This window comes from Rhamphochromis longiceps, linkage group LG5 (assembly GCF_057381845.1).
Source record: "Rhamphochromis longiceps isolate RC_006_pf linkage group LG5, R_longiceps_female_GT1.1, whole genome shotgun sequence".
Lineage (NCBI taxonomy): Eukaryota > Metazoa > Chordata > Actinopteri > Cichliformes > Cichlidae > Rhamphochromis > Rhamphochromis longiceps.
Window position 1 is genome coordinate 38,973,728 of NC_140561.1, and position 25,331 is coordinate 38,999,058.

The 25,331-nt window shown below is 39.6% G+C and overlaps 2 protein-coding genes across 2 annotated transcripts; both read right to left on the reverse strand.

Annotated features, from left to right (window-relative positions):
- Positions 1–1,858: 1,858 nt before the first annotated feature.
- Positions 1,859–19,262, reverse strand: LOC146670603 (polymeric immunoglobulin receptor-like). The gene is made up of 11 exons (XM_085408075.1): positions 19,223–19,262; positions 18,725–19,039; positions 17,999–18,307; positions 17,715–17,774; positions 6,098–6,304; positions 5,539–5,826; positions 5,140–5,448; positions 4,607–4,702; positions 4,195–4,269; positions 3,909–3,964; positions 1,859–3,467 (listed from the first exon to the last, which is right to left on the reverse strand). The coding sequence occupies exons 1-11, from the start codon at positions 19,260–19,262 to the stop codon at positions 3,168–3,170; spliced, it is 2,055 nt and encodes a 684-aa protein (XP_085264201.1). The 3' UTR covers positions 1,859–3,167.
- A 339-nt stretch (positions 19,263–19,601) lies between these two features.
- Positions 19,602–25,023, reverse strand: LOC146670604 (uncharacterized). The gene is made up of 8 exons (XM_085407615.1): positions 24,996–25,023; positions 24,365–24,556; positions 23,851–24,171; positions 23,452–23,766; positions 22,652–22,678; positions 22,375–22,452; positions 22,025–22,080; positions 19,602–21,596 (listed from the first exon to the last, which is right to left on the reverse strand). The coding sequence occupies exons 1-8, from the start codon at positions 25,015–25,017 to the stop codon at positions 21,285–21,287; spliced, it is 1,323 nt and encodes a 440-aa protein (XP_085263741.1). The 5' UTR covers positions 25,018–25,023; the 3' UTR covers positions 19,602–21,284.
- Positions 25,024–25,331: the final 308 nt, after the last annotated feature.

The window sequence follows — 25,331 nt, forward strand, 5'->3', positions numbered from 1 at the left end:
ATCTATCTATCTATCTATCTATCTATCTATCTATCTATCTATCTATCTATCTATCTATTAGGGGTGCAACAATACTCGTATCGATATTGAACCGTTCGATACAGTGCTTTTGGTTCGGTACGCATATGTATCGAACAATGCAATTTTTTTTATTTATTTTATCAACTTTTCTTCTGACAATGCTGTCTGTGTTGAGCGCTCAGTGGATCTGCGTTCGACTACTTTGCCTAGGCTGCACTGTCAAGTGCAGATCCACTGAGCGCAGCGCAAACTAGCAAGACAGATCATCATCTCACGACCCAACCAGAAACCGTCGATTACTGCGGAAGTGCGTGCACTTCTGAGGACCCGAGACTCTGCCTTCAAAGCGGGAGATAAGGTGGCGCTTAGAAGAGCTAGGGCCGAACTTTCTCGGGCCATCAGAGAGGCGAAGCGTGTATACGTCCAGAGAATCCACAACCACTTCAAGGACAGCGGCGACACACGGTGCATGTGGCAGGGCTTACAAGTCATCACTAACTACAGGATGACATCACCTGCCTGTGACGGTGACGGCTCCCTCCCAGATGCGCTGAACAGCTTCTACGCTCGGTTCGACAGGCAGAACGACGTGGCGGCGAGGAAGTCCACCTCTCCTCCGAACGACCAGGTAAAGCTGCTGGACCAGACAACATCCCAGGCAGAGTGCTCAGAGAATGTGCTGAACAGCTAGCAGATGTTCTCACCGACATCTTCAACATCTCTCTGAGCAGTGCTGTCGTTCCCACGTGCTTCAAGGCCACCACCATCGTCCCCGTGCCCAAGAAGTCTTCTGTGTCCTGTCTCAACGACTACCGTCCTGTTGCACTTACACCCACCATCATGAAGTGCTTCGAGCGGCTCGTCATGAGACACATCAAGACCCTGCTGCCCCCCTCACTGGACCCACTGCAATTTGCGTACCGCCATAACCGCTCAATGGACGACGCCATCTCTACTGCACTCCATCTTGCCCTCACACACTTGGAAAAGAAGGATACACATGTTCGAATGCTGTACATAGATTTCAGCTCAGCATTCAACACGATCATCCCCCAACAACTGATCGGAAAGCTGAGCCTGTTGGGCCTGAACACCTCCCTCTGCAACTGGATCCTGGACTTTCTGACCGGAAGGCCTCAGTCAGTACGGATCGGGAACTGCACCTCCAGCACCACCACACTGAGCACTGGGGCCCCACAAGGCTGTGTGCTCAGTCCTCTGCTGTTCACACTGCTGACTCATGACTGTGTAGCAACACACAGTTCGAATTACATCATTAAGTTCGCTGATGACACGACCGTGGTGGGTCTCATTAGCAAGAACGACGAGTCAGCGTACAGAGAGGAAGTGCAGAGGCTAACGGACTGGTGTAAAGACAACAATCTGTCTCTGAATGTTGACAAGACAAAAGAGATGGTTGTTGACTTTAGGAAGACACGAGGCGACCACTCACCGCTGAGCATCAACGGCTCCTCTGTGAAGATCGTCGACAGCAACAAATTCCTGGGTGTCCACCTGGAGAAGGACCTCAGCTGGTCCCTCAACACCAGCTCCCTGCACAAGAAAGCCCAACAGCGTCTCTTCTTTCTGAGAAGACTGAGAAGGGCCCAGCTTCCACCACCAATCCTGACAACCTTCTATAGAGGAACTATCGAGAGTATCCTGAGTGGCTGTATCAATGTCTGGTTTGGGAACTGTGCCGCAAGACCCTACAGCGGATAGTGGGAACAGTAGAGAAGATCATCGGGGTCTCTCTCCCCTCTATTGAGGACATCTACACTACACGCTGTATTCGCAAAGCCACCAGCATTGTGGCTGATCGGACACACCCCTCTCACACACTCTTCACACTCCTACCATCTGTGTTGGGTCCGTCTAGCACAGGCCCACCGCTGGAACGAGACAATTAAAAAACACAGCAAAAGCATTGAACACCAAGTAGGCAAAGTTCTTCTTGTTACTCATGCATGAGGGAGACCTGCCTGGAGCCAAGTGTCGTTCCACCACTTGACCTCCGTCAGACTCTCAGCCAGGTTCCCCATAGCACTCCTTTTATTGTGGTTACATGAACATGCATAGGGTCATTAACATATAACATCTTACATAGGTATACATGTGAACAAAGAACACTGTGTGTGTGTGTGTGTGTGTGTGTGTGTGTGTGTGTGTGTGTGTGTGTGTGTGTGTGTGTGTGTGTGTGTGTGGGGGGTCAGAGTGTGACCCCATAAACAACTTCCCTTAACCTGCTGGTCTGGAAAATCCAACAGTTCATCTATATGTAAAAGGCACTTAGACTCAACTACGTTAATCCTACCATAAAACAATAAAACAAGGTACGACCTCTTCCCATGCTCCCAGGATGTAGGTGTGCATTCCAGTGTGGAATACACACCAAGCCTTTGCAGCCTGCTAAAGATCACACATCCTATCACTACACAATTGATTATACACCTCTAAGCATATATGGTTAAATATTTCTAAGCATAAATTACAATCAACAATACAAAACCTAAAAATCTGGAAAAAGGTACCGAAGCATTCGGGCACACACATCCAGACTGTGCAACAGCTTTTTTCCACAAGCCATCCGTCTCCTCAACAAAAAGGGACTGGACTGATAAACACACACACACACACACACACACACACACACACACACACACACACACACACACACACACACACACACACACACACACACACACACACAACATTATCACTCAGCTTAACTACCTCAAGCATTGAGTCTAGACTGACTAATCAAAATAATAATTAAAAAGTCATGAACATTTTTTTGTATCAAAAAAATATCGAACCGTGACACCAAAGTATCGAACCGAACCATGAATTTTGTGTATTGTTGCACCCCTACTATCTATCTATCTATCTATCTATCGCAGTCAGTCAAAACCTCTCTCTCCTCGTGGTTATACGCGGTTTTTGCAGCTACATAGTTTTACAGTTTGTTTTACTAACTCTTCATTCTGAACCAAATTTTCAACATCCTAAGACAAGTTGCTGAACCCCTGAGTCATATTTAACGTTATTTAATCATAACATCACATTAACACATTTTCACTAAAACTAATTCTACAAGTTGGATGTATAATGCTGAAATCATCTAGAAATTCCTGACAGAGCTGATCTTATTTTCGTATTTGCTCTAGCTCATTGACTGCTGAGTAGAGATTCTCCTCTGCTGGTCTGGATGCTTGAGTGATGGTTGAGTTATCTGGACGTTTTCTGAAATCCACAGTAGAATATTCACAGGCAGACGTGCTGGGATTCACTTCCTCACCACCAGCTTCCCGAGAGTGGCTCTGAAAGTTGATGGTAGAGTAATGTACTGAGGTGACATCTGTGTGCATGCCGGCAGTGACATAAATCGAATCCACTGCATTTCCTGGCGTCTGGAGGCGCTCCTGGATTTCCTCATAGGCAGAGTCCTGCAATTGAATGCGATGAAAAATTAAGTTAAAAAACAACACATAGCATCCGAAAAATTAACAATATACATGCAAATTATACTCAGAATGGCTAATAAGATAAAAAGTCATCAGTTTTATATATATATATATATATATATAAAATTATTATGTCATTTAGCAAATTCAAACTGTAGTTTAAATATTTTCTGAAATTATTCTCAAAGAAGTTCAGTTGTGATGTGTTGAGTTGCTGTTATTAATTTAATTGTCATTCAGATGTATTAAAGCATTTTTTTCTTTCTTGCAATAATGTGAAAAACATTTGAAGCTTTATAAGAGACGCCTGACTAGAACACTTTTGTAAGCCGACATCTGCGTGTGTGCAGCTCTGTTCAATTATCCATGATTGCTGGGTCAGACTCTGTGCACCAGTTATATTAAAGACATTTTCACACTAACCTCTTTGACGTGCTGCAGCGATGCACTAATTCCTTTGTTTTTTGTACATGAAACTCCTGGCAGAAACAAGTAAGAAAAATTAGGGAACAAGCAAAATCACATGTTGAGTATTTTCTAGTAATTTGGTTTTGTTCAGTGTGATTTAAATAGAAATTTTCAAACTATTATTAACTTGAAATTTTAGCAGTAGACATTACAAATAGAGAAGTACATGGGTGTGTTTATGTGGGTAAAAATAGCCTGTATATAGTTGTGTTTCATGATGTGCAATAATGCATGTTCTCACGTTTGTAAATAAGGAAGAAACCGATCAGAAACACAGCCACGCCAATGATCACAGCAGTGGTAATCCCAAAGATGACTGCAACACAAAACCAGAATAAACATTTCCATCATAAACGTCTCAAACTGTCTTTGTTGAACAATTGAAAGAAAATAGTATAAAAACAATGTGAATGTTTTATACGTGTGACCATCTTGAAACTTCCCCATTTCTTATGAACAGCAGAATTTTCAGGGTGTATCACACATCTCACAACGACTTGCAGCAGAGCCTTTGGTTCATGTTACATATGATAGAATTCATAAATTAAATGTAAAACACGCACATGTATCATAACTTTATGTCCTGAGGAAATAAATGAGTTTTACAGATGTTAAAAGGTAAAACTAAACAACGTGGACATCTTCAGACTTACCATCTGTCTCCAGCTCTACTGTCACACCATGACTCTCAGCAGTTGTGGTGGTTGTTGTAGTTAAAGGGGTAGCGGATGAAGGTGGTGCTGGTTGTACTGAAAGCAAAAAATAAAAAATATCTGTTGAAGTTTGCAAATTAAAAGTGTTTTTTCTTGTGTTTGTTATTTTGATTTCTTCTTGTGTTGTGATCTCTGGTGGGATGGTTTTGTTAATAAATTGACACTCTTGCTTAAATGTCACAGCTTTTTAAAAATTCATCTTGGTAATTTTTTAAAACGTTGTGCTTTGTTGCTGAGAGTAAAAAACAGTTATTATTATTATTTTCCTATCTTAAAGCTCAAACAGCTTCCTGTCATATAAAACTTTTGTATGTTACTATGTTTGTGTAAGTAAGCAGTTTAAGGGTTCATACAGTTTATTTCTAGTTATTATGAATAATGTATAATAAAATAGGTAAAAAAAACATATGTCTGTCTTGTGCTTAATGACCACGGGTCAGATGACAGCCACAGAATAAAACAGCACGTCTCACCTGTCAGGGACAGTCTGTTGAAGAACTTGTTGCTGCGTTGTTGTTTTGTTTCCGCTCCACACCAGTACGTCCCGCTGTCTGCTGATGTTACTTCTCTCACTGTTATCGTGATGTTTTTCTCTTTTATGTTATCAGTCATGAAAAACCTGTTGTTCATACCAGGCTGGCTGGTGTTTATGAGAGCTTGACATATGGATGGATCTTCTCCCTTACAGATGAACTTTGTTGTTGAGGAGACAGTCTGGTTGTATTTACACCAGTAAGTGAAGTTCTGTCCAACAACTGGGCTTCTTTTGAAATTTTTAATCTCTAAAGAAAGAATTTGCCAGCAGACAGTATTTTAGTTGTGCCATTTCCTAAAATTTAGACCTCGGGGGCTGAACATGTGAATTTACTCACCTTCGACTTTCAATTTTACTTTTGTTAGTGCGACATGATGATTGTTCTCAGTGAACTTTACTCCACACCAGTAGGCACCCTTGTCCTCACTGGACACATTACTGATGGAGACACTGTATGTGTTTGTGTGAAAGGATATTCTGTCTGATAAAATGTTGTTACAGACAGAAGATTTCTCTTTGCAGAAAAACCACAACTCAGGTTTATTTTCAGGATGATCGCATCTGATGGTGGCTTTAGCTGTTTTGTATGCAGTTTGATTGAATTGCTTTGGACAGCCATTTTCTTCTGCAAAGAAAACAACAAAGAAAAACGTAAACAATTCTAACAAAATGGTTGTAGGAAATGAGTAAGTAAGTAAATAAAATGTCTCTAAAAAAATAAATAGTGCATTAATAATAAGTGTAATTTCTTGAATTGGCAGATAAAATTTTTACTATTGGAAGCTTTTTTGTTTGTCTTTTTCATTGTTGATGGTTCTTATAAAAATATTGTTTTATACAGTAAAAACAAACAAACAACAAATAAAAACACTTGAATTTTAAAGCGAGTCTCTTACCAAGTTTAAATTGCAGTTCTTTTTTGTCATCATTCTTTTTGGGGTCCTTGTTCTCATCTTGTTTGAGGATTACTCTGAGAGTCTTTTTTTCAGTTTTTGAGCTACGATCAGCTACATGGACCATTTGACATTTTCCAGGTGTTTTTTGACAGTTGCAGGTGAATTCGGTCCATTCTGATGTGAATCTCTTCGTTTCTGACTCACAATCTAAAGACAAACACTCACATCATGTCAGTCATTGTAAGATAATCACAGGGGTTGATGCAATCATCTTAAAGACATCATCATCATCAATCATCTTTTTTTATATAAATGTAACAAAAAAAATCCAGAATATAAATACTAAACGTTTCTTCTATTTCTGGTCATATGAGTTGCGTGAGTTCTGGGCCGTGCACTGTTACGCGAGTTGATCACACCCAAAGTATCTTTCTTTATTTAGAATTATTGACCCTACATTGGCAATCAAGACAAGCAGTGACACAAAGCTGTTTAACAGCTTAAAGTAACAATTTGGTTACTTTGGTTTGTTACTATAATTTAAAAGAACTGAAAATAGCTTCTAAATTATAGTAATAAACTTAGTGCATTTAAATCCAGAACAGAAAGCTGCTGCGTGAATTAAAATATTTATCAATATCAAAACTCAATCATTACGAAACTGGAGAATCTGATTGATTATACTCGAGTATTTCATCAGTTTCTGCTGCAGTCTTGTGGTGTTTAAAGCTCTGAGAGTAAAGACTAAAGATAAAAACAGAGTCGAAGCAGAAGAGGCTTGGCCTGCAGGCAAATTCCACAGAAGGAGGATCGTATATTAATGGTAATTGTTCGAGGCAATGATGCAAAAGAGATTAAAAATGCATAACATAACAATTTACAACATAGTTATTATTATTGCATCATATGTATTCTGATCTCCTCACCTGATATAAGTAGGAGGATGAGCATTAGCAGTAACTTCATCGTGTTGGTTTGGGTTTGAAGGCTTATTTATCTGCAGTTAGTTTGTCTCTCTGGTCTGTTGGTCAAAATTTAGTCTTCCGACTTTCTGTCTGTACTTCCCCTTTGCACTTTCTAAGCATACACTCCTCCTCTTATACATTACATCTTTTAGCACCAAACAGGAAATAAGTGGTCTGTGAAACAGAACCACTCTTGACATGCAATAGTTTTCCAATAGTTAGACACAATTTGCAAATATTATTGAATCTTTTTGCAAAACTCTAACCACTCTCCCACAGTGAAGCATATTTTCCCCAATGATTTACATGTGGTGAATAATTCTAAAGACAGAAGGCAGAAGTAAGGCAGGAGCACAAAAAGCCCCTCTTCTTTGGAACCAGCTCCCAGTTTGGATTTGCAAGACAGTTTTATGACCCAGGTTATAATTTTGTGCATTTCTTTCACTGCTCCACACCTCAGGGTGGTGGTGTTCATTTGTTCTTCTGTGTTATCAGTAGCGGTTTTTGATACGGGCGACACGGGCGGTTGCCCGGGGCGGCATCGTGGCGGGGGGCGGCATCATGGTCATCGGCAAAATAAAAAATTGCTCGTACTTATGCTGCTCCAACATCAGCCAGCGCATATTGGGAATGGCATAGGCACCGATCGGTTTTCTGTCGCCCATTTGCTGGGAGTAAGGGCGCCCTCCGTTTGTGAGGTGCGCCTGCGGCTTGCTGCACAGAGAGGAGAGGGCGGGGCGGCGGGGGCAGCATCTAATAACCAACTTGCAAAATAAAACAAAATAAAAACAAACCAACAAACACGAAAACACCAGACATCATGATACAGACTTATAATTTGCACCGATGTTTTCTCGAAATTCTATACACGAAAAGTGAGCGCAAGAGCCCTCGGTGCGCGTGCTCGCTGCTGAAGTCACAGTAAACTTTATTGTCATCTCTGCTACATACAATCCAGTATATAGAGAGACGAGACGACGAGGCTCCAGTTACAGCAGTGCAAGTAAACAAACAATAAATATAAGAAGCGTAAGAAAATAAATATACTCTTTAGGACTCGGGGTAAAGGCATCAATAACAATTTAAAATTTATAATTTACAGTTTGATGATTTAAAGTCTCACACAGGGGAGGGGGGGCGGCTGCTTCCAAATAGAGCAAATTTCATTCATAATGATGTAAATCCAAGCCCATTATGTATTCATGATTTGAATCCTGGGTTGTGTGAAATCCCAGAAATACACCTTAGACAAAGTGAATCTGTGAACTAAGCTGTAGGTGTCATGGATCGCTGTGTGGCAAGCAGGAGGAGGACCCAAATGCATAACTCACAGACACGGGGATGAACTCGAGAAACACAGCTTTAATGCTGGCACGGCAGAACACAGGAAATACAAAACTAAACTGGGGAAAAGTAAACTAACACTCGCAGGTAGACACAGGAAGATCCACACAACATGAGGGAGAACGCGACGCCGAACAGAGGGAGACGCAGACAGAAATACACAGAGGGTTAACGAGGAAAGTGGGAACACACGGGGAACACAGCTGACACAGATAACCATAACGAGACAGGGCGGGGTGAACATAACACTGACGGGAGACAGGCAGAGTCAAACAGGAAGTACAGAGGTTCAAACAGGAGGAGAGAGAGCACGGGGAAAAACACAGACATAACGGGCTGAGGAAGACATGGAATAAAACACGAGGGCTCACAGTTACACAGGGGCACACAGGAGGTAACCAAATAAGGAACATCTTAACAGAAGAACCTAGGAACCAAGGCATGACTAGGGGATGAAATACAAAACATACAAAAACCGAGAATACCGGGCCCACATGGCCCGGGTCCATGACAGTAGGTCTATTAGGTTATGTTGTGGTGATCCTGGAGTTGGGGGACTTGTGTTCATACTGGAGTGCGAAATTAAAACCAATGGAAGATGGACAAGACAAGTTCAAAGTCATCAGGTGCTCAGTTTAGAAAAAAGAGAAAAGAAGAGGAGGAGAAACGAGCAAAAGATGCAAGCAGATGTGTCAATGGATAATGGCAGCTCATCCTGAAACAATCAGAATCAGAATACTTTAATATTAATCCCTAAATAATGTGCGTTACAGTTGCGCCAAGAAGAAATGGTAAATATAGCAACAGTAACAGACTAAACTCCAAACATTATGATTTTAATATTAATTAGTCCTTGTCAATTGTTGATTTGTCCTGTTCTCATTCTATGATGTATTATGATGGCTGTTTGGTAGCCGTTTGCATACAATGCATACACATATGTACTTCATGTGTGTGTGTGGTTCCGACAACAGTTTTATGTTAATGTACAATCCAGGGAGCCAAACAGGCTAGGACCGCCACTGTGTGTTATGATTGCTTAAGCTCCAGCTGGCTGCTGACCATTTGTTAGAAACCGAAGAAGTTCATGAAGTCATTACTAGTTAACGTTAAAGGGATGGTTGGCTCAAAAGAGCTCTGACTTTTTGTCAGCCTGGCTACAGAGCTGAAGAGAAACCTGGGGTTGTTCTTATTTTCTTCAATCAGTGATGAATAGTAAGATGTTCTGGCTTTGCGGAGGGCTTTCTTATAAAGCAGCAAACTATTTCTCCAGGCTAAATGATGATCCTCTAAATTTGTGACACGCCATTTCCTCTCCAGATTACGATCATCTGCTTTAGGGTACGTGTTTCAGAATTATACCACAGAGTCATGTACTTCTGATTAGAGACCTTAGTTTTCACAGGAGCTACAGTATCCAGAGTCGTACGTAGTGAGGAGGTGAAATTATTAACAAGATAATCGACCTCTGTTGGAGTAGCGTTCAGATAGCTGCTCTGCTCTGTGTTGGTACAGGGCATTGAAGATGATAACAGTGGGTGGATTATATTCTTAAACTTACTTACAGCGCTTTCAGAAAGACATCTACTGTGATAAAGTCTACTCTCCACCGCTGTGTAATCAATTATTGTAAATGTAAATGTTATCAGGAAATGATCAGACAGGAGAGGGTTTTCAGGAAACACTGTTAAATGTTCAGTTTCTATGCCATATATTAAAACAAGGTCTAGAGTGTGATTAAAGTGGTGGGTGGGTTCTTTTACATTTTGAGAGAAACCAATTGAGTCTAATAACAGATTAAATGCCATGTTGAGGCTGTCATTTTTAGCATCTACATGGATGTTAAAATCACCCACAATAATTATTTTATCTGAGCTCAGAACTAAATTAGATATAAAGTCTGAGACATCAGACAGAAACTCTGTGTAAGGCCCAGGTGGACGATAGATGATAACAAGTAAGACTGGTTTCTGAGGCTAAGCTTTCAGGCTTTCAAGTGAATTAAAAGTCTGTCTTGGTCTTTCATTAATTAATAGGCTGGTGTGAAAAATTGCTGCCACACCGCCCCCTCGGCCTGTGCTTCGAGGTTTCTGGTAGTTAGAATGACTCGGGGGTGTTGATTCATTTAAACTAACATAATCATCCTGCTGCAACCAGGTTTCTGTAAGGCAGAGTAAATCGATTTGTTGATCAATTATTAAGTCATGTACTAACAGAGACTTGGAGGAGAGAGACCTAATATTTAATAATCCACATTTCACTGTTTTTTTATTCTTTGGTTCAGATGTGGATACTGTATTGTTCTTTCTTTGTAATTGTTTATGTTTAAGTTGTTTGTTGCTGGTTTTTAGTTTGTTTTTTGTCTTTTTGGAAGCTGACACAGTATCTATGGAGATGGGTTTTTGGGTGGGTAGCAGGAGGAGAGATGCTGCAGAGAGGCATGTAAGACTGCAACTCTGCTTCCTGGTCCCAACTCTGGATAGTCATATTTTGGGGGGTTTAATAAATTTGTCCATTTTTCTAGAAATGAGAGCTGCTCCATCCAAAGTGGGATGGATGCGGTCTCTCCTAACAAGACCAGGTTCCCTCCAGAAGGTTTGCCAATTATCTATGAAGCCCACATCGTTTCTGGGACACCACTCAGACAGCCAGCAATTTAAGAAGAATATCCGTCTAACATGTCACTCCTGGTCTGATTGGGGAGGGGACCAGAGAAAACTACAGAGTCCAACATTGTTTTGGCAAAGTTGCACACCGATTCAATATTGATTTTAGTGACCTCCGATTGGCGTAACCGGGTGTCATTACTGCCGACGTGAATTATGATTTTACTGAATTTACGTTTACCCTTAGCCAGCAGTTTTAAATTTCCTTCAATGTCGCCTGCTCTGGCCCCTGGAAGACAATTGACTATGGTTGCTGGTGTCTCTAGCTTCACATGTCTGAGAACAGAATCACCAATTACCAGAGTTTGACCCCCGGCGGGTGTGTCGCCGAGTGGGGAAAAACGGTTAGACACGAGACGACGATGGTGGTGTACCTGGGGCTTCTGTTTAGGACTATGCTTCCTCCTCACCGTCACCCACCCTCTTTCCCCAGCTGCTTGGCGTCTGCCGGGGAACAGCTAGCGGGGCCTATGCTATCTTCGGCTGCACCAGCTACAGGGGCCTGGCTAGCTATGGGTGAATGAAGAGTGCGAAGCCGAGTCTCCAATTCAGTAATCCTGGCCTCCAGAGCTGCAAATATGCTACATTTGTTACAGATATCATTATTGCTAAAGGAGGCCGAGGAGTAACTAAACATCTGACACAATGAGCAGGAAAGTGCAGGAGGGACAGGTGAAGTAGCCATGGTGCTAATGAGTTGGCTACGAGCTAAGCTAAGCTAGCGAAACAGTACAGAGAAAGTGAGTGAATACTTTGGCTATAAATTAGGTAGTGAGTACACAGAAAGTGTGCTTCGGATGAAGCACGTGAAGATTATATTATGAAAAAGAATGTATTTAAAAGTTGTTAATTAAATTGCTAAGCAAATAAGCTACTCAGAAACACCACTGTGTTTGAGCAGGAACAGGAAGTGATACTCTACCGCAGAGCGAGCAAACACCAAGTGACAGCGCCACCAAGAGTTATTAATCTCTGTTTCTCTTCCACAGCATGTCTTTATCCTGTTTTCCTTCTCTCACCCCAACTGGTCATAGCAGATGGCCCCGCCCCTCCCTGAGCCTGGTTCTGCTGGAGGTTTCTTCCTGTTAACTCATTCACTGCCATTGACGTCTATAGACGTCAATTGAAAAACTTACGTTGACTGCCATTGACGTCTATAGACGTCAATTAAGTTTTTCAATGGGAGGGGCCAGAATACAACCTCGGGCAGCTTGTCAGTGAATTTTATTTTTTCATATATTTGTAAATAAATTGTTTTGATAAAACATAACCTTTCTCAGTGTTATTTCTGTTTTATAGAAGTGAAAAACTATTTTATATGTTAGAGGTGTCACAAAGCAAGAAATATTAGTGTCAAAGGCACTTTTCTGCTTGAAATGTATTTTTCACAAAAAGCTCGTTTTCTCCCTTTTTTTGGTCAAAACAGGCATTTTTGGTGGAACCCACCTCTCTTCTACAGCTGATTACTAAAGAATGGAAAATGGTAGAAACAAGCTTTTTTTTTGGATGAAAGAAGAGAGTCTGTTCTTCATTTTGGTAGGTTCAGCGTTTATATGATCATAACACACAGTTTTCTGTGGCTCTTCAAAAATGAGTAAAAATGCTCAAAAAGCCTGGCAGTGGGGAGTTGCCTGATTTGAAAATGGCTGGCAGTGAATGAGTTAAAAGGGAGTTTTTCCTTCCCACTGTCGCCAAAGTGCTTGCTCATAGGGGGTCACATGATTGTTGGGTTTTTCTCTGTATCTATAATTGTACAATAATAGAAGGACTATTGTACAATACAATATTGTATCTACTGTGCAATATAAAGTGCCTTGAGGTGACTGCTGCTGTGATTTGTGTTCCTGGTAGACTAATGCTTAAAATAAAACTTCCTTCACTGTCCCCACTTCCTAAACACAATACAAACAAACTTTGTAACTTAAGAGGTAATGTATTATTATTTGCCTTGAACATAATTAATAATGTCTGTAATTTCACCAAATCTTCTAATTTCAGCAATTTCAATTTTATAAACAGTTAATTTGTATGATCTCTGTATTTAACATTATGAACCATTCGTACCGCTTTCTTCTGAAACAAGTATAAAGGTTTTATATTACTTATATATGTATTCCCCCACACTTCAACACAATAATTGAGATTGGGGGAAATTAGTGAGAAATATAAAATACGCATTGCCTTATAATCTAGTATCTCTGACATTACTCGAAATATAAATATTTTTAACCATCTTTTTTCTAACATGTTCAATATGACATTTCCATCTTAATTCATCATCCAATATTACCACCCCCCAAAATGAAGTTCAGTAACTCTGGTGACAGCATAATTACTGAATGGGTTTCAGCTGCCCTGCACAGATCTTAAATGCTGATCAGTGGTAACGGCAGGAAGCTACGAGTTTTTCTAATTACTGTGGAACATGGCAACAGCAGTGGTGACAATACACAGGCACGTGAACTACATGATGTATTCCTGTTTTTTCTTTTTAAAGCAACTTCACATTTAGGCTACATAAGAAAGTAGGATGTGACATTAAACCCAGCACAATACACAGAAGCAAAGAAAAAGGAAAACACAACATGAAATGTAAATATGAACAATGGCTTTCATGACCATTTAAAACATGCATTATTATAAAATATTTTTGTAGCAAATCTCGGCCTCTGTGACACAAACGTACACTTAGATGATGATTGTATATGAATGTTAGACAGAAAACGCTTTGAGTATTCAGAAAGAGTAGGTGCTATATAAGAACCAGACCATTTATCATTACCATTTAACTGCCCACTCCAGATACTGTCCCTCCCTCTGTCCACCTGCACAGTTCTGCAGGTTGAACATAAGCTGCTGAAATTCCTGGCCTCAGGCAAAGTATTCAGGCCAAGCAACTTTTCCTTGAGCTTGGGTTTTACTCTAAGTTTTCCTTAAGTAGGTCCAACACACAGTCTCCTGCCAAACAACAATTCAAAGTAAGAAAGATTCAGTGGAGGCCCAATTACATTAATCCTGGTGGATGAACTTATAAATCGTGGACTTTAAAGTCTAATTTCGGTGCTCCTGGAGGTGGTACACACTAGTCCGAATAATTTGTACAGCTCTTTAAAATGCGAGGTCGGATTTAAGTTAAGACTGAATGAGCGACAGGTCAATGAACACCAGAGGGAGGAGAGCAGGGATGTTGGAGTTAAGGAGTTAGCCAAGGTGTGTAAGGCTTTTGAGCGGGGTTTTTCTGCAGAGCACTGGAGCGTTATCAGGAGCAAGAAATCCTTCCATGGCGAGTATCGCTTTGCCATCATCTTTGCTTATATTCAGCAGCAGTTAACCAGCTGGCACATTATAAACTGCCCAGATTTGTTTGTAATTACATGTTAATCTATGGATATTAATGAGTACAACATTTGTTTACATTAAATAACCTCAAAAATGACTAAGTGGCAGAGCTGTCCTTATGTCTATTATTGCTCAGGCTCATTGACTGCTGAGTGGTGTTTCTGCTCTGTTGGTCTGGATGGTTGAGAGACAGTTGGTTGGTTGGAAATTTGCTTAATTTAAGATTGTAATATATATTTACAGGCAGAGGAGCCGGGTTTCAGTGCTCACTACCAGAGCAGCTTTGAAAGTTGATGCTAGCATAATGTGGTGAGGCAGCAACACCTGTGGGAATGCTGGGAGTGACACAAATTGAGTTTGCTGCATCTTCTGGCTGCTGGAGGCGCTCCTGTATCTCCTTGGACACACAGTCCTTCAACAAGAGAACGAAAAATGTTGTTGAAATAGTTGATTCATAATCCTAATAATAAATGCTATTCAGACAAATTGGACTTAAAACTGCAAATAAGGTAAAACATTTTTACCTAAAACTTTTACTACTGAATTTCTAGCTCAACAACACATAATAACCATCACACACATTATTGCTGTCACACAATTACAATTTGACAGAGATTAATGAACATTCTCACGTTTGAAGATAAGGATTGAAACTCCCAGAAGCACCAGCACAGTTATACACTTCATTACAGTAATGAGCAGCTCGAAGACACCTGCAAAATAAACAAAAGGGTGTAAACTTTAGACACCGATGGAAAAATGTCTGTTCCAGCTGGCATCATGTTTCAAACTATGTGAAGATGAGTCTGAAATCACTTTAAGATTCTTAACGGGACTAAATATAGTTTTTAATTGTCTTTAGAGAGTTACTGATTCAAACTCAGCATTTACTTTTATAATATGTTCACATGTTGAAACAAAATAAAATAAAAATGTCAACATCTTTTCCGCAACCAATCACCAAAACAGTCTTACTGAGTCTAGCTAATCTCATAAATCAACTGTCTTATTGCATTTGCTCTAATTTCAGGCGACACTTTATAATGTTTAAAATTCAAAAACTCGATGCAGTAGCTGGCACTGTTGTCTCACAGCAGGACTGGACCATCTTTCTGTGTGGACTTTGCATGACCTCTTTTTGCATCTGCACCAGTTCTTTCTGTGCTAACCTGCTGAGGTGGACTAAACAATGGACTGATCCCTGGTAGATTCCCAAGTGTTAATTAACAACACAGACATTAAAGTCATTGTAATTGTAATGTTCTGGAACTTAAAACTCAGTTTTCTATGTGAGATTGAATCAGCTCAGTTTAGAGTTCAACTAAGTTCATATTCACTTTGTTAAACATATTTTTGGGCAATACAGTGGTCCTTCACTATAAAGCGGTTCACTTTTTGAGGCCTCGCTGTTTTGCGGATTTTCTTGTGCAATTTTGCATGGGTTGTTGTTGTTGTTTTTTTACAACACGTTGTGTTCTGCATCTCCTCCGTGCTGTGTCTCCTGTTCAGTACAAAATGCGTTCAGCTTGTCAAATTTACATAATTCTTCCATCGCTAGCAGTGTGACTCTGAAGTACAGTGCTGTATGTTTGTAAGTTTTCTCCCCAACAAACACAACAATGTCGATGAAACTTTTCGCACCGTTTTGTCTGCTGAAAGCAGAGGAAGATGATAACTATCAGACAAAAAGTCTGACTTCTGGACGTGCTAAAGGAAAGTAGAAATTACCGTATTTTTCAGACCATTAGGCGCACCGGATTATAGGGCACATTAAGCGAAACAAAACAGTCAGATAAGTCAAACTTTACTCAACTCATTCTTCTTGCTTCCTCTACATCTGTACCATTGATTCATTAATGCTGAATTCTCTGGCAGCTGCTCTGTTCCCATGTTCTGGACCTGAACACAGGGTTTGATCTTTGGTTTCGTTCTATAATACTGGACTTATTTTTCTACTAAGGTTTGAACTTTGAGAGTTTAAACAAGACAGAAAAGTGTGAAAATGTTCACGCCTGTCATAGAAAAGTGTATAAAGTGTGTCGTGAGGGGTTTTACAGCCTTAAAACATCTATATTAATTGTAAAAAATGAAGTTGGCTACTTTCTGGATTTAACCTGTCCTGGGTTATTTTTAGAACTCCCGCGATAAACGAGGAACCGCTGTACAGCCCTTTGATGCTCAATCAAAACAACATTTTTAGGAATCGAGCTGTAATTAATCTAAATTCAGCTCACGCTCCATGCCATTCACTGGTGGTAAGGTACCATGAGGCTCATGTGTGACCTGCACTGTGGTCACACATGTGCCCAGTCCCAGTACTTGTGTGTGATTTGGGGCATATCTGGGCCTAAGTGGAGCAGTCTACATCTAGAGTGTGGGTATATGCCTTCCTAAATGCAGGGATGCCTAAACAAAGGAGAGATTATGGCCATTTTAAATAAATGTACCAGACCACCTTGAACTTTTCAGCAACGATATTTAATTGAAGGACTAAAATGTGCAGCCAATGGTATACGCTGCTGCATTTCATTGTGACATAGTCCAGTGTGGGCTTCTCTGACTACAGACTACCTCTGCTGGACATACTCTTACATCAGACCCACAGGACCATGTCTGCTGGCTTAGAGGCTTCAAAGTGGTCACACCCTTTGTGGACAAACACAGATTCTTACCAGAGCTCACGTGAGGAACAACAGCTGACTGTGTGAAAGTTGGTGATGCTGTTGATGGCTCTGTAAAAAAAAGTGAGAATTATAATTAAATGTATTTGTCCAACAAAAGATTAAGACATACATCAAATATACATCAGGTAGCAAAAGTAACACTGACCCATCATAGATATAATTTAGATAAATACACCAGTTGAATTTGGTGAAACCCTTAGAGCAGCATTGTGGTCCTCGCTCCATACCATTCACTGGTGGTAATGCACCAAGAGACACATGTGTGACCTGCACTGTGGGTCCCAGCACTTGTGTGTAATTTGGGCCATATCTGGGCCCGAGTAGGGCAGTCTACACCTAGAGTGTGGGCATATGCTCTCCTAAATCTAGGCATGCCTAAACCCTTAAATAAATATAGCAGACCACTTTGCAGCAGCAGTATCTGACTGGAGGACTAAAATGTCAGCCTGTGGTATAGGCTGCTACATTTCATGACCACGTGCCCAGTGTGGGTTTCTCTGACTACAGACTTACTCTGCTGGACATATGTCTCCCCAAAGTGCTCTCACACAGGGCCCGCATGACCATGTTAGAGACTTCAAAGTCATCACTCCCTTTGTGGACAAACACAGATTCTTACCAGAGCTCTCGTGAGGAACAACAGCTGACTGTGTGAAAGTTGGTGATGCTCTTGATGGCTCTATAAACAAACAGTGAGAATTATATTTAACTGTATTTGTCCAACAAAAGATTAAGACATACATCAAACATGCATCAGGTAGCAAAAGTAACACTGGTCCTTCACAGAAACACACCAGAATGTTTTGACTCTTAGATCCTGAAAAAATGTTTCCTGGACTTTTTAATTGGTTTGATATATGGACTTAAATATATGATACATGATTAATAATAAACCTACAGCACCTTCAACCTCCAGTTTTATTTGTCTGACTGAAACTCTGTAGCTTCCATCCTTTGATCCCACTCCACACCAGTAGACACCAGCGTCCTGTGAGGAAACATCCCTGATGGACACGTTGAAGCCTCTGTTGGTGTTTGTGAGTCTGAATTTCCCGTTTAACCTCTGACCTTTTGTTGATAAAATATCCTTACAGGTGAAATTCTCCCCTCTGCAGAAAAACTGGACCCCGTACTTGAAATCATCATCTGGATAATCACACTTGATGTTAGCTGCTCTGGTCACAGTTTGAGTAAATGGTTGCTGGCAGTTTTCTGTATAAAAATAAAGACAAACCCCCCCAAACAAGGACAATAAAGTATTTGAATGTGCTTCATTATATCACAACATGTAACTTGTACTTTGTCGCACACTACTTTAACATTTTTAACTTCCTCGTGTGCTGACAAAGGTGTGAAACAGATGAAGACACGAGCAAACTGTGAAATTTCCTTTCAAAAGTCTGAGATGTAAAGTAACTTCTGAGATTAAAAAACAAACAAAGTAATGTAAACATGCGTTTAACCTGTAATCTGTAATAAATCTTTACATTTCCAAACTATGATTTATGTTGTGTGATAGAAACAAACTATATAATACCAAAATACAGGTGAGGAAATCTGATTTTAGTTATTAATTTCTTGTGTTGTACTAATAACATCAACAACAACAATAATAATCACATTTCTTACCACAATCCAATTTCTTTTTGACAGGAGATCTGTTTGAGCCTTGATCAAATTCACATCTGTACGTCCCAATGTCTCTTTGTTTAAGATCTCTGATGCCCACCGTGAGAGTTTTATGTTTTGTATCATGGTACAGAGAAAATCTGCCTTTATCGTCCCAAACATCCTTCAGAGAGCTTCGTAAGCTTGTTCTATTGGGAATAACTACATTGATGTGGTCATATTTTTTATTTGCTTCAGGATATTTGCAGATGAATTGAACCCATCCTTGTTTGCATGCCTTCACTTCATCTTCATCATCACCATAGGCAGCACAACCTGCAGATCAAAGAGAAATGTTAGTATCCTGTTATGTCCTGTTATTGAATTTTCTGTGTTTAGTAGGTAGGACCCCTTCTCATACAGTTAACACTATAGATAATCAGACATCTGTGTCACATATGTATATGTAGTGTTGCTTAGTGTGAGATATCTGTAAGTATGTGTTAGTAATGTTTTTACCTGTCGTCAGTGAGAGGATGAGTAGTAGCAGTAAGTTCATTATGTTGGTTTCAGATCTGCAGTTAGCTTCCTTTTGTCACGCTGGCTCTTCTGTTGGTCGCTTAAATTTCTGTCACATAATACCTAAAGTTTCCTCACACTAACTTTTCTGTTTAATGTTATTTTGTCATAGGTTACAATCTTTTCATTGGCAGTAAAGATGAGGTAAGTGTTGCGTGGGACAAAGGAAATGATCAGACAGCACGACAGAAATAGCTTCATACTTTAAGTTTTTACTGCACCATCACGTCAAGGTTAGGCTATGAAGAATATTTCACAAAAGCAAAGCAACGTTTATTTGTATGTGACCACATGGTGTCGAATGACACTGATTCCAGAAAATTTGAACACTGTCTGAACTGGAGATGAAAGAAAATATTTTAGTCTCTTAAACCTCGACTGAAAACACCTCGAAGACAACATGTCGAATGATGGGAAAGCGACATGTTTCCCACCACATTCATTCACAACGTCAGGTAGTTTGCTGAACTCTAAAATCGTTTTAGAATATTTATAGTAGTAATGTAAATGTGAATCACTAACCAAGCCAATTTAATCAAATCTTTAGTTTCACGTCACAAAATCTGTCGTTTTCATCCTGTAAACCAGATGTTTAAGGCCCAGTTTCATCTGTAAATTGATGTAATCTGTAAACCCTGTAAGCTCAAATGAGCCTGCATCATTTCTGCAGAAGCAGAGCCAGGAACAGGAACTGTTCTAACCCTGAGAGAGGTTGGTGTTGGCAATGCAGCAAAAATAACGATGAGTTAACTTCCAACTAAAAACCTGTGGGATCAAGAAGTGGCACAAATAAACTGCTGCATGACCACAGACATGCAGAAAAACACTTATCTTGAAAGCAGGAAGTGATGCTAACTACATCACTGTGATACACGGACCTGTTAACTTGTCACTGACAGTAAGATGTCAAAGAATGGCCTGGTAAAAGTTAATTGAGTGGTTGAGTCGACAGCACACACAGACTGATTTGTTCTTAGTTTAGATAAGTTCTGGTTATTAGTTTCTTTTTTTTAAATTCCCTGATCGATTACTGATAGATGAATTGATAAAGGAATCTATGACCCTTTCTTTCTTCCACACAATGTGTTATTTACAGTCTGTGTGACCAGCTCACATTTTATGAACCAGTCATTGTGCTAAATAAAATCACTGAGCCAGTCATCCTTCTGGGAAATACTTTCCACCAATTATGACATCATTTGCAGATTTCATCTAAACTCTTTGTTATGTCCCCAAGACGGAGGCCCGAGGAGGGTGTGGGGAGCAACAAAAGTAGAGCTGGGAGAGAAAGAAACAAGCAAAATAATACAGAAACTTTAAAATTATAAACATTATTCTTATCGACACAAAGAGACAGCGGTGCTGTTATATCAATATCAAAACAAAAAGAAAAACATGACACAATTCACCAGGAAAGAAGGACATTCTGCTATTACTAAATAAAAAAGCAAATATAATAACGTTGTGTTATCTTAAGTCAAAAGCCAAACCAAAAACATACATAAGAAATATGCACGCACAAAAAAAAGAAAGAGAAAAAACTCCCCAAAGACATATTAAGAGGACCACAACAGTAGTCCGATTGCGCGAGCTGAGTGTGAGCATCATTAGCAGTTCATTTTTCCTTTTCCAAGCTGCTCTTCATATTCTTGGCCACCAGATGCCGCCAAATAGCACCGTGTTGAAAAACTGGGTAACAAACACTTTTTCAAAACAAGCTTAATTTGCCCATCACTAGATTTCAACACTGCTCCCACAAACACAACTCCAAAGTACATTACCGGGCTCTTCTTTTGCTCAACCTCGGTTTCATACACTAGAAAACAACACCTGGATTTTATAATGTCGGGGTTAATGGCCGAGTGGGTCCAGGTGCCGACTGGGGAAAAGAGCGGCATGTGGGCCCTGGAGAGAAAAGAGAGAGAGAGTGGAAGAAAGAGCAGCACCACACACCTACACCTGCCCAGCTCCACAGAATATAACACGCTTTAAAAAGCACATTTCATTTTGGCTCAGGCTCATTGATTACTGAGCAGAGAGTCTCCTCTGCAGGTCTGGATGGTTGAGTGATTGTCGGGTTGGTTGGACATTTGCTTAATGTCAAAGTAGAATATTCACAGGCAGAGGAGCTGCGTTTCAGCGCCTCACCACCCGCTTTGTCAGAGCAGCTTTCAAAGTTGATGCAATCGTAAAGTGGTGAGGCAGCTACATCTGTGGGGACGCTAGCAGTGACATAAATCGAGGTCAGTGCATTTTCTGGCTGGTCTGGTTGCTGGGGGCGCTCCTGTATCTCCTCATACGTACAGTCCTTCAACTACAAAATAAAAAAATATAGTTTAAAAACTTCATATAAAATCACATAAAACTTTTGGATGTTTATTCATCTGTATGATTTATTGCTGTCATGTTTTATGATAAATACACCCTACAATCATTTTCAAAATGATTAAAAAAACATTGCGGCAGGTTATGTTGCAATGTGCTGATTAGTTGTAATCATTAGTTGCCAGTAAAATATATTTTAAAGGAATGTATATTTTCTTTCATTATTGCCGTAATGTGAAATATATTTCATCCTTTATAACAGACGTCTGCCTGAAAAGCTTTTATGAGCCAACATCTGTGTGTCTGCAGTTCAGTCCAGGAGGTTTTAACTGTGGAGACATTTCAACTATGTTTCCTGGATTGTCACCAGTTATACATGAAAATAAATAAATAAACAAACTAAAATTCCACACTAACCTCTTTGGCATGTTGCAATGCTGCATTAGCTCCTCTGCATTTTGAAAAGGAGATTCCTGGCAGAGACGAAGCAGAAAATCAAGAAATAAGCAAAATTATCTGTTAAAGATTTACATTTTTTCTAGTTTGATTGTTTTTAAATGTCTGATATGATGAGAACTCAGCAAAGATGATATCTTTCATAACTTTAAAAAATCTATGTCAGCTAATGTCATGCATCATGTATACTGCAGATTGTTAGATATAATTTGTACAAAAGTACAGGGATGTGTTTTTTCTTTTTTTGGAGAAAAGCAGCAAACATGTTTGTGTGACTGATGATGTACAAAGGATTTAGTGAAAGTTCTTACGTCTGTAGACAAGGATGAAAACGACCAGAAACACCAACCCAGTTATTATGATTACAACAATTCCAACGTCAGAAATGCCTGCAGCGTAAACCAAACAACAATTTTCCAGCATTATTCATCATCCCAGCATTGACATCCCGAACTGTCTTTGTTGGAAAATGTGAAAGGAGCAGTTTTTAAGAAATTTAAAAAATAAAAATTGTTATGTGAACAGCCACAAACTTTCCCAGTTCTCATAAGCTGCAGAAGTTTTAGGATACCACATGTACTCTCTCACCATGACTCTCAGCAGATGCAGTGGGTCCTGTAGTTGAAAAAACAGCAGACGTAAATGATTGGTGGAAACCGAAGGAAACAAATGTGCATTCAGACTCTACTTTGAGGCATTAGATTAACAGAGTTTAATTAAATGATAAAATAATATCATCAATTTGGGAAAAAAAATATTTATAATTTTTAGACACCAGCTTAGAGGTTACCATCTCGTTTTCCTCTCCAATTTTTAAAGTGGCATTACAAAATCTGCATATCAAATATCCTTGTGCAAGATACTAACCGCTGGTTGCTCTCCGATGCATCCATCAGAGTGTGAATGTGTAATAGAATGTAAGTTAGGTTGCACTGAAAACCTAGAAAAGTGCTTGTGTGAATGGATGTGATTTGTTGAATGAACAAGTTGTATAAAGCGCTCTGAGTGCTCAGAGTAGAAAAGTGCAATACAAGAACCCGTCCATTTACCATTTATTAACCTAATGTAGTAATACCTCATAATCAGAAAACACACATTTTTAGTGCCGAGTATAAGCACATCCTCTTTTCTTAAAGCTCGTTCTGTGTCAAACCTTTTTGGCAGGTTTGTTTCTTTTAAATTCTTTTAAAGTCATTTTCTTTCTAACAGTTACGATTAAAAGTCTTTATTTTTTAATATTTTTTATTTTTAAAAAGATTTTATTAAAACTGCAAAAAATAAAACATTATAAATAATGAATTAAAAGTAAAATATATGTGCAAAATGAGCCTGCTTTAATATGCTGTGCATTATGACCCAGGGTCAGATAATAAAATAGCACGGCTCACCTACAGTCAGGGACAATCTGTTGAAGAACCTGTTACTTTGGTGTTCATTGGTGCTTTCTGCTCCACACCAGTATGTCCCACTGTCGTCCACTGTCACGTCTCTCACTGTCATGGTGATATTTTTCTTCTCTTTATTGTCATTCATCCAAAACTTCTTGTTCCTATTAGGATCTCTGGTGCTTACTAAAGGTTTACATATAGATGGATCTTCTCCCTTACAGATACATTTTGTACAATTTGAGAGAGCCTGGTTATATTTACACCAGTACGTGAAGTTCTCTCCAACAGCTGGTGATCTTGTGAAGCTCTTAATATCTGTGGAAAACAGAGGCAAACATACTTTAGTAGTTCCTAAATATAAAATGTAAACCTTTAAAGTGGAAAACATAAGCTATTTACTTTTAATACTTAGTTTTATTTTTGTGAGTGCAGCATGATGAATCCCCTCAGGTGATCTTACGCCGCACCAGTAAATACCATCATCCTGAGAGGACACATTACTGACGGACATATTGAAGCTATGGCTGATGTTTGAGGGAGTGAATGTCCTGTTTGACTTTGGATAAGATTTTGTTGATAAATTGTCCTCGCAGGTGAAACCTTCCCCTTTGCAGAAAAACTTGATCCACGACTTGTATTTGTCTTCTGGATAATCACATCTGATGGTGGTTTTAGCTGTTCTGTATGCAATTTGATGAAATGCTTTTGGGCATTGTTTTGCTGGGAAAAAAAAAGTATTACTCACAAATGTCTTTTTCACTGGAAAGGAAAGGCTCACATGATCCATTTATTTAGATACAGTAATCCAAACTATGAATGTGTTGGCCAATGTGTTTTGTTGCTGTTATTTGTTCAGTGAATTAAAATCAGCCACAGCATATATGAATGTGAATAAGAAATTATTCCTTCTTACCAATTTTAAATTCTAATTCCTCGCTGTCAGCTGATGAATTCTTCGTCTGATGTTGCTTAATGATCACTCTGAGAGTGTTTTGCTCAGTTGTTGAAGCCTTAGACATTTGACATTTTCTAGTTGTGTTTTGTTTGCAGGTGAATTCAACCCATCCTTTTGTGCAAATCTTCTCTTCTGACAGCAGCTCACAACCTAAAGCAAACATTCACATGATAAAGGTCACTGAAATAAAATCGCACAGGGGTGTCCGAAGATGGTATTTAGGGAAGGTTACTTTTAAAATGTATTCCACTACAGATTAAAGAATACATGCTTCAAAATGTATTTTGCAACGTATTCTGTTACTCAATGAGAGTAACATATTCTGAATACTTTGGATTACTAATATATGATCATGCTTTTTACAACTACATGAATGTACTATTGCTGTGTGATTTATTACTATTACTGAAGATTATTTGCCATACCAATACCGACTAGATTTTTAAATCTTTATTTAAAATGAGTAACAGTAGGTGGACATTAGGTAAGGCTGCACTTTTTGCAGCGATCTCATAGAAAACTATTCCTGTATCAGTGATGTTTTCTTTTTGTCTGCTTTCATAACTGCACATGATTATTTGCAGCTAGCAGGTTGTTAATGCAACATTCATTAATAGTAATAAATCAGACAGCAATAGTACATCAAAGATACTTTGGTGGCACATAACCCAGGTAACTGGGTTATGTGCCACCAAACTGGGGCAGGGATAGCTCAGTAGGTAAAGTGGTCGCCCCATGATCGGAAGGTCGGCGGTTCGAATCCACTTAACGGCTACCCTGAGGTACCCCTGAGCAAGGTACCGTCCCTACACACTGCTCCCCGGGCGCCTGCTTAGTGGGCTGCCCACTGCTTCACTGAGTGAATGGGTCAAATGCAGAGAAAAACAAGTAATTTCCCCATGGGGATCAATAAAGTATCCATTAT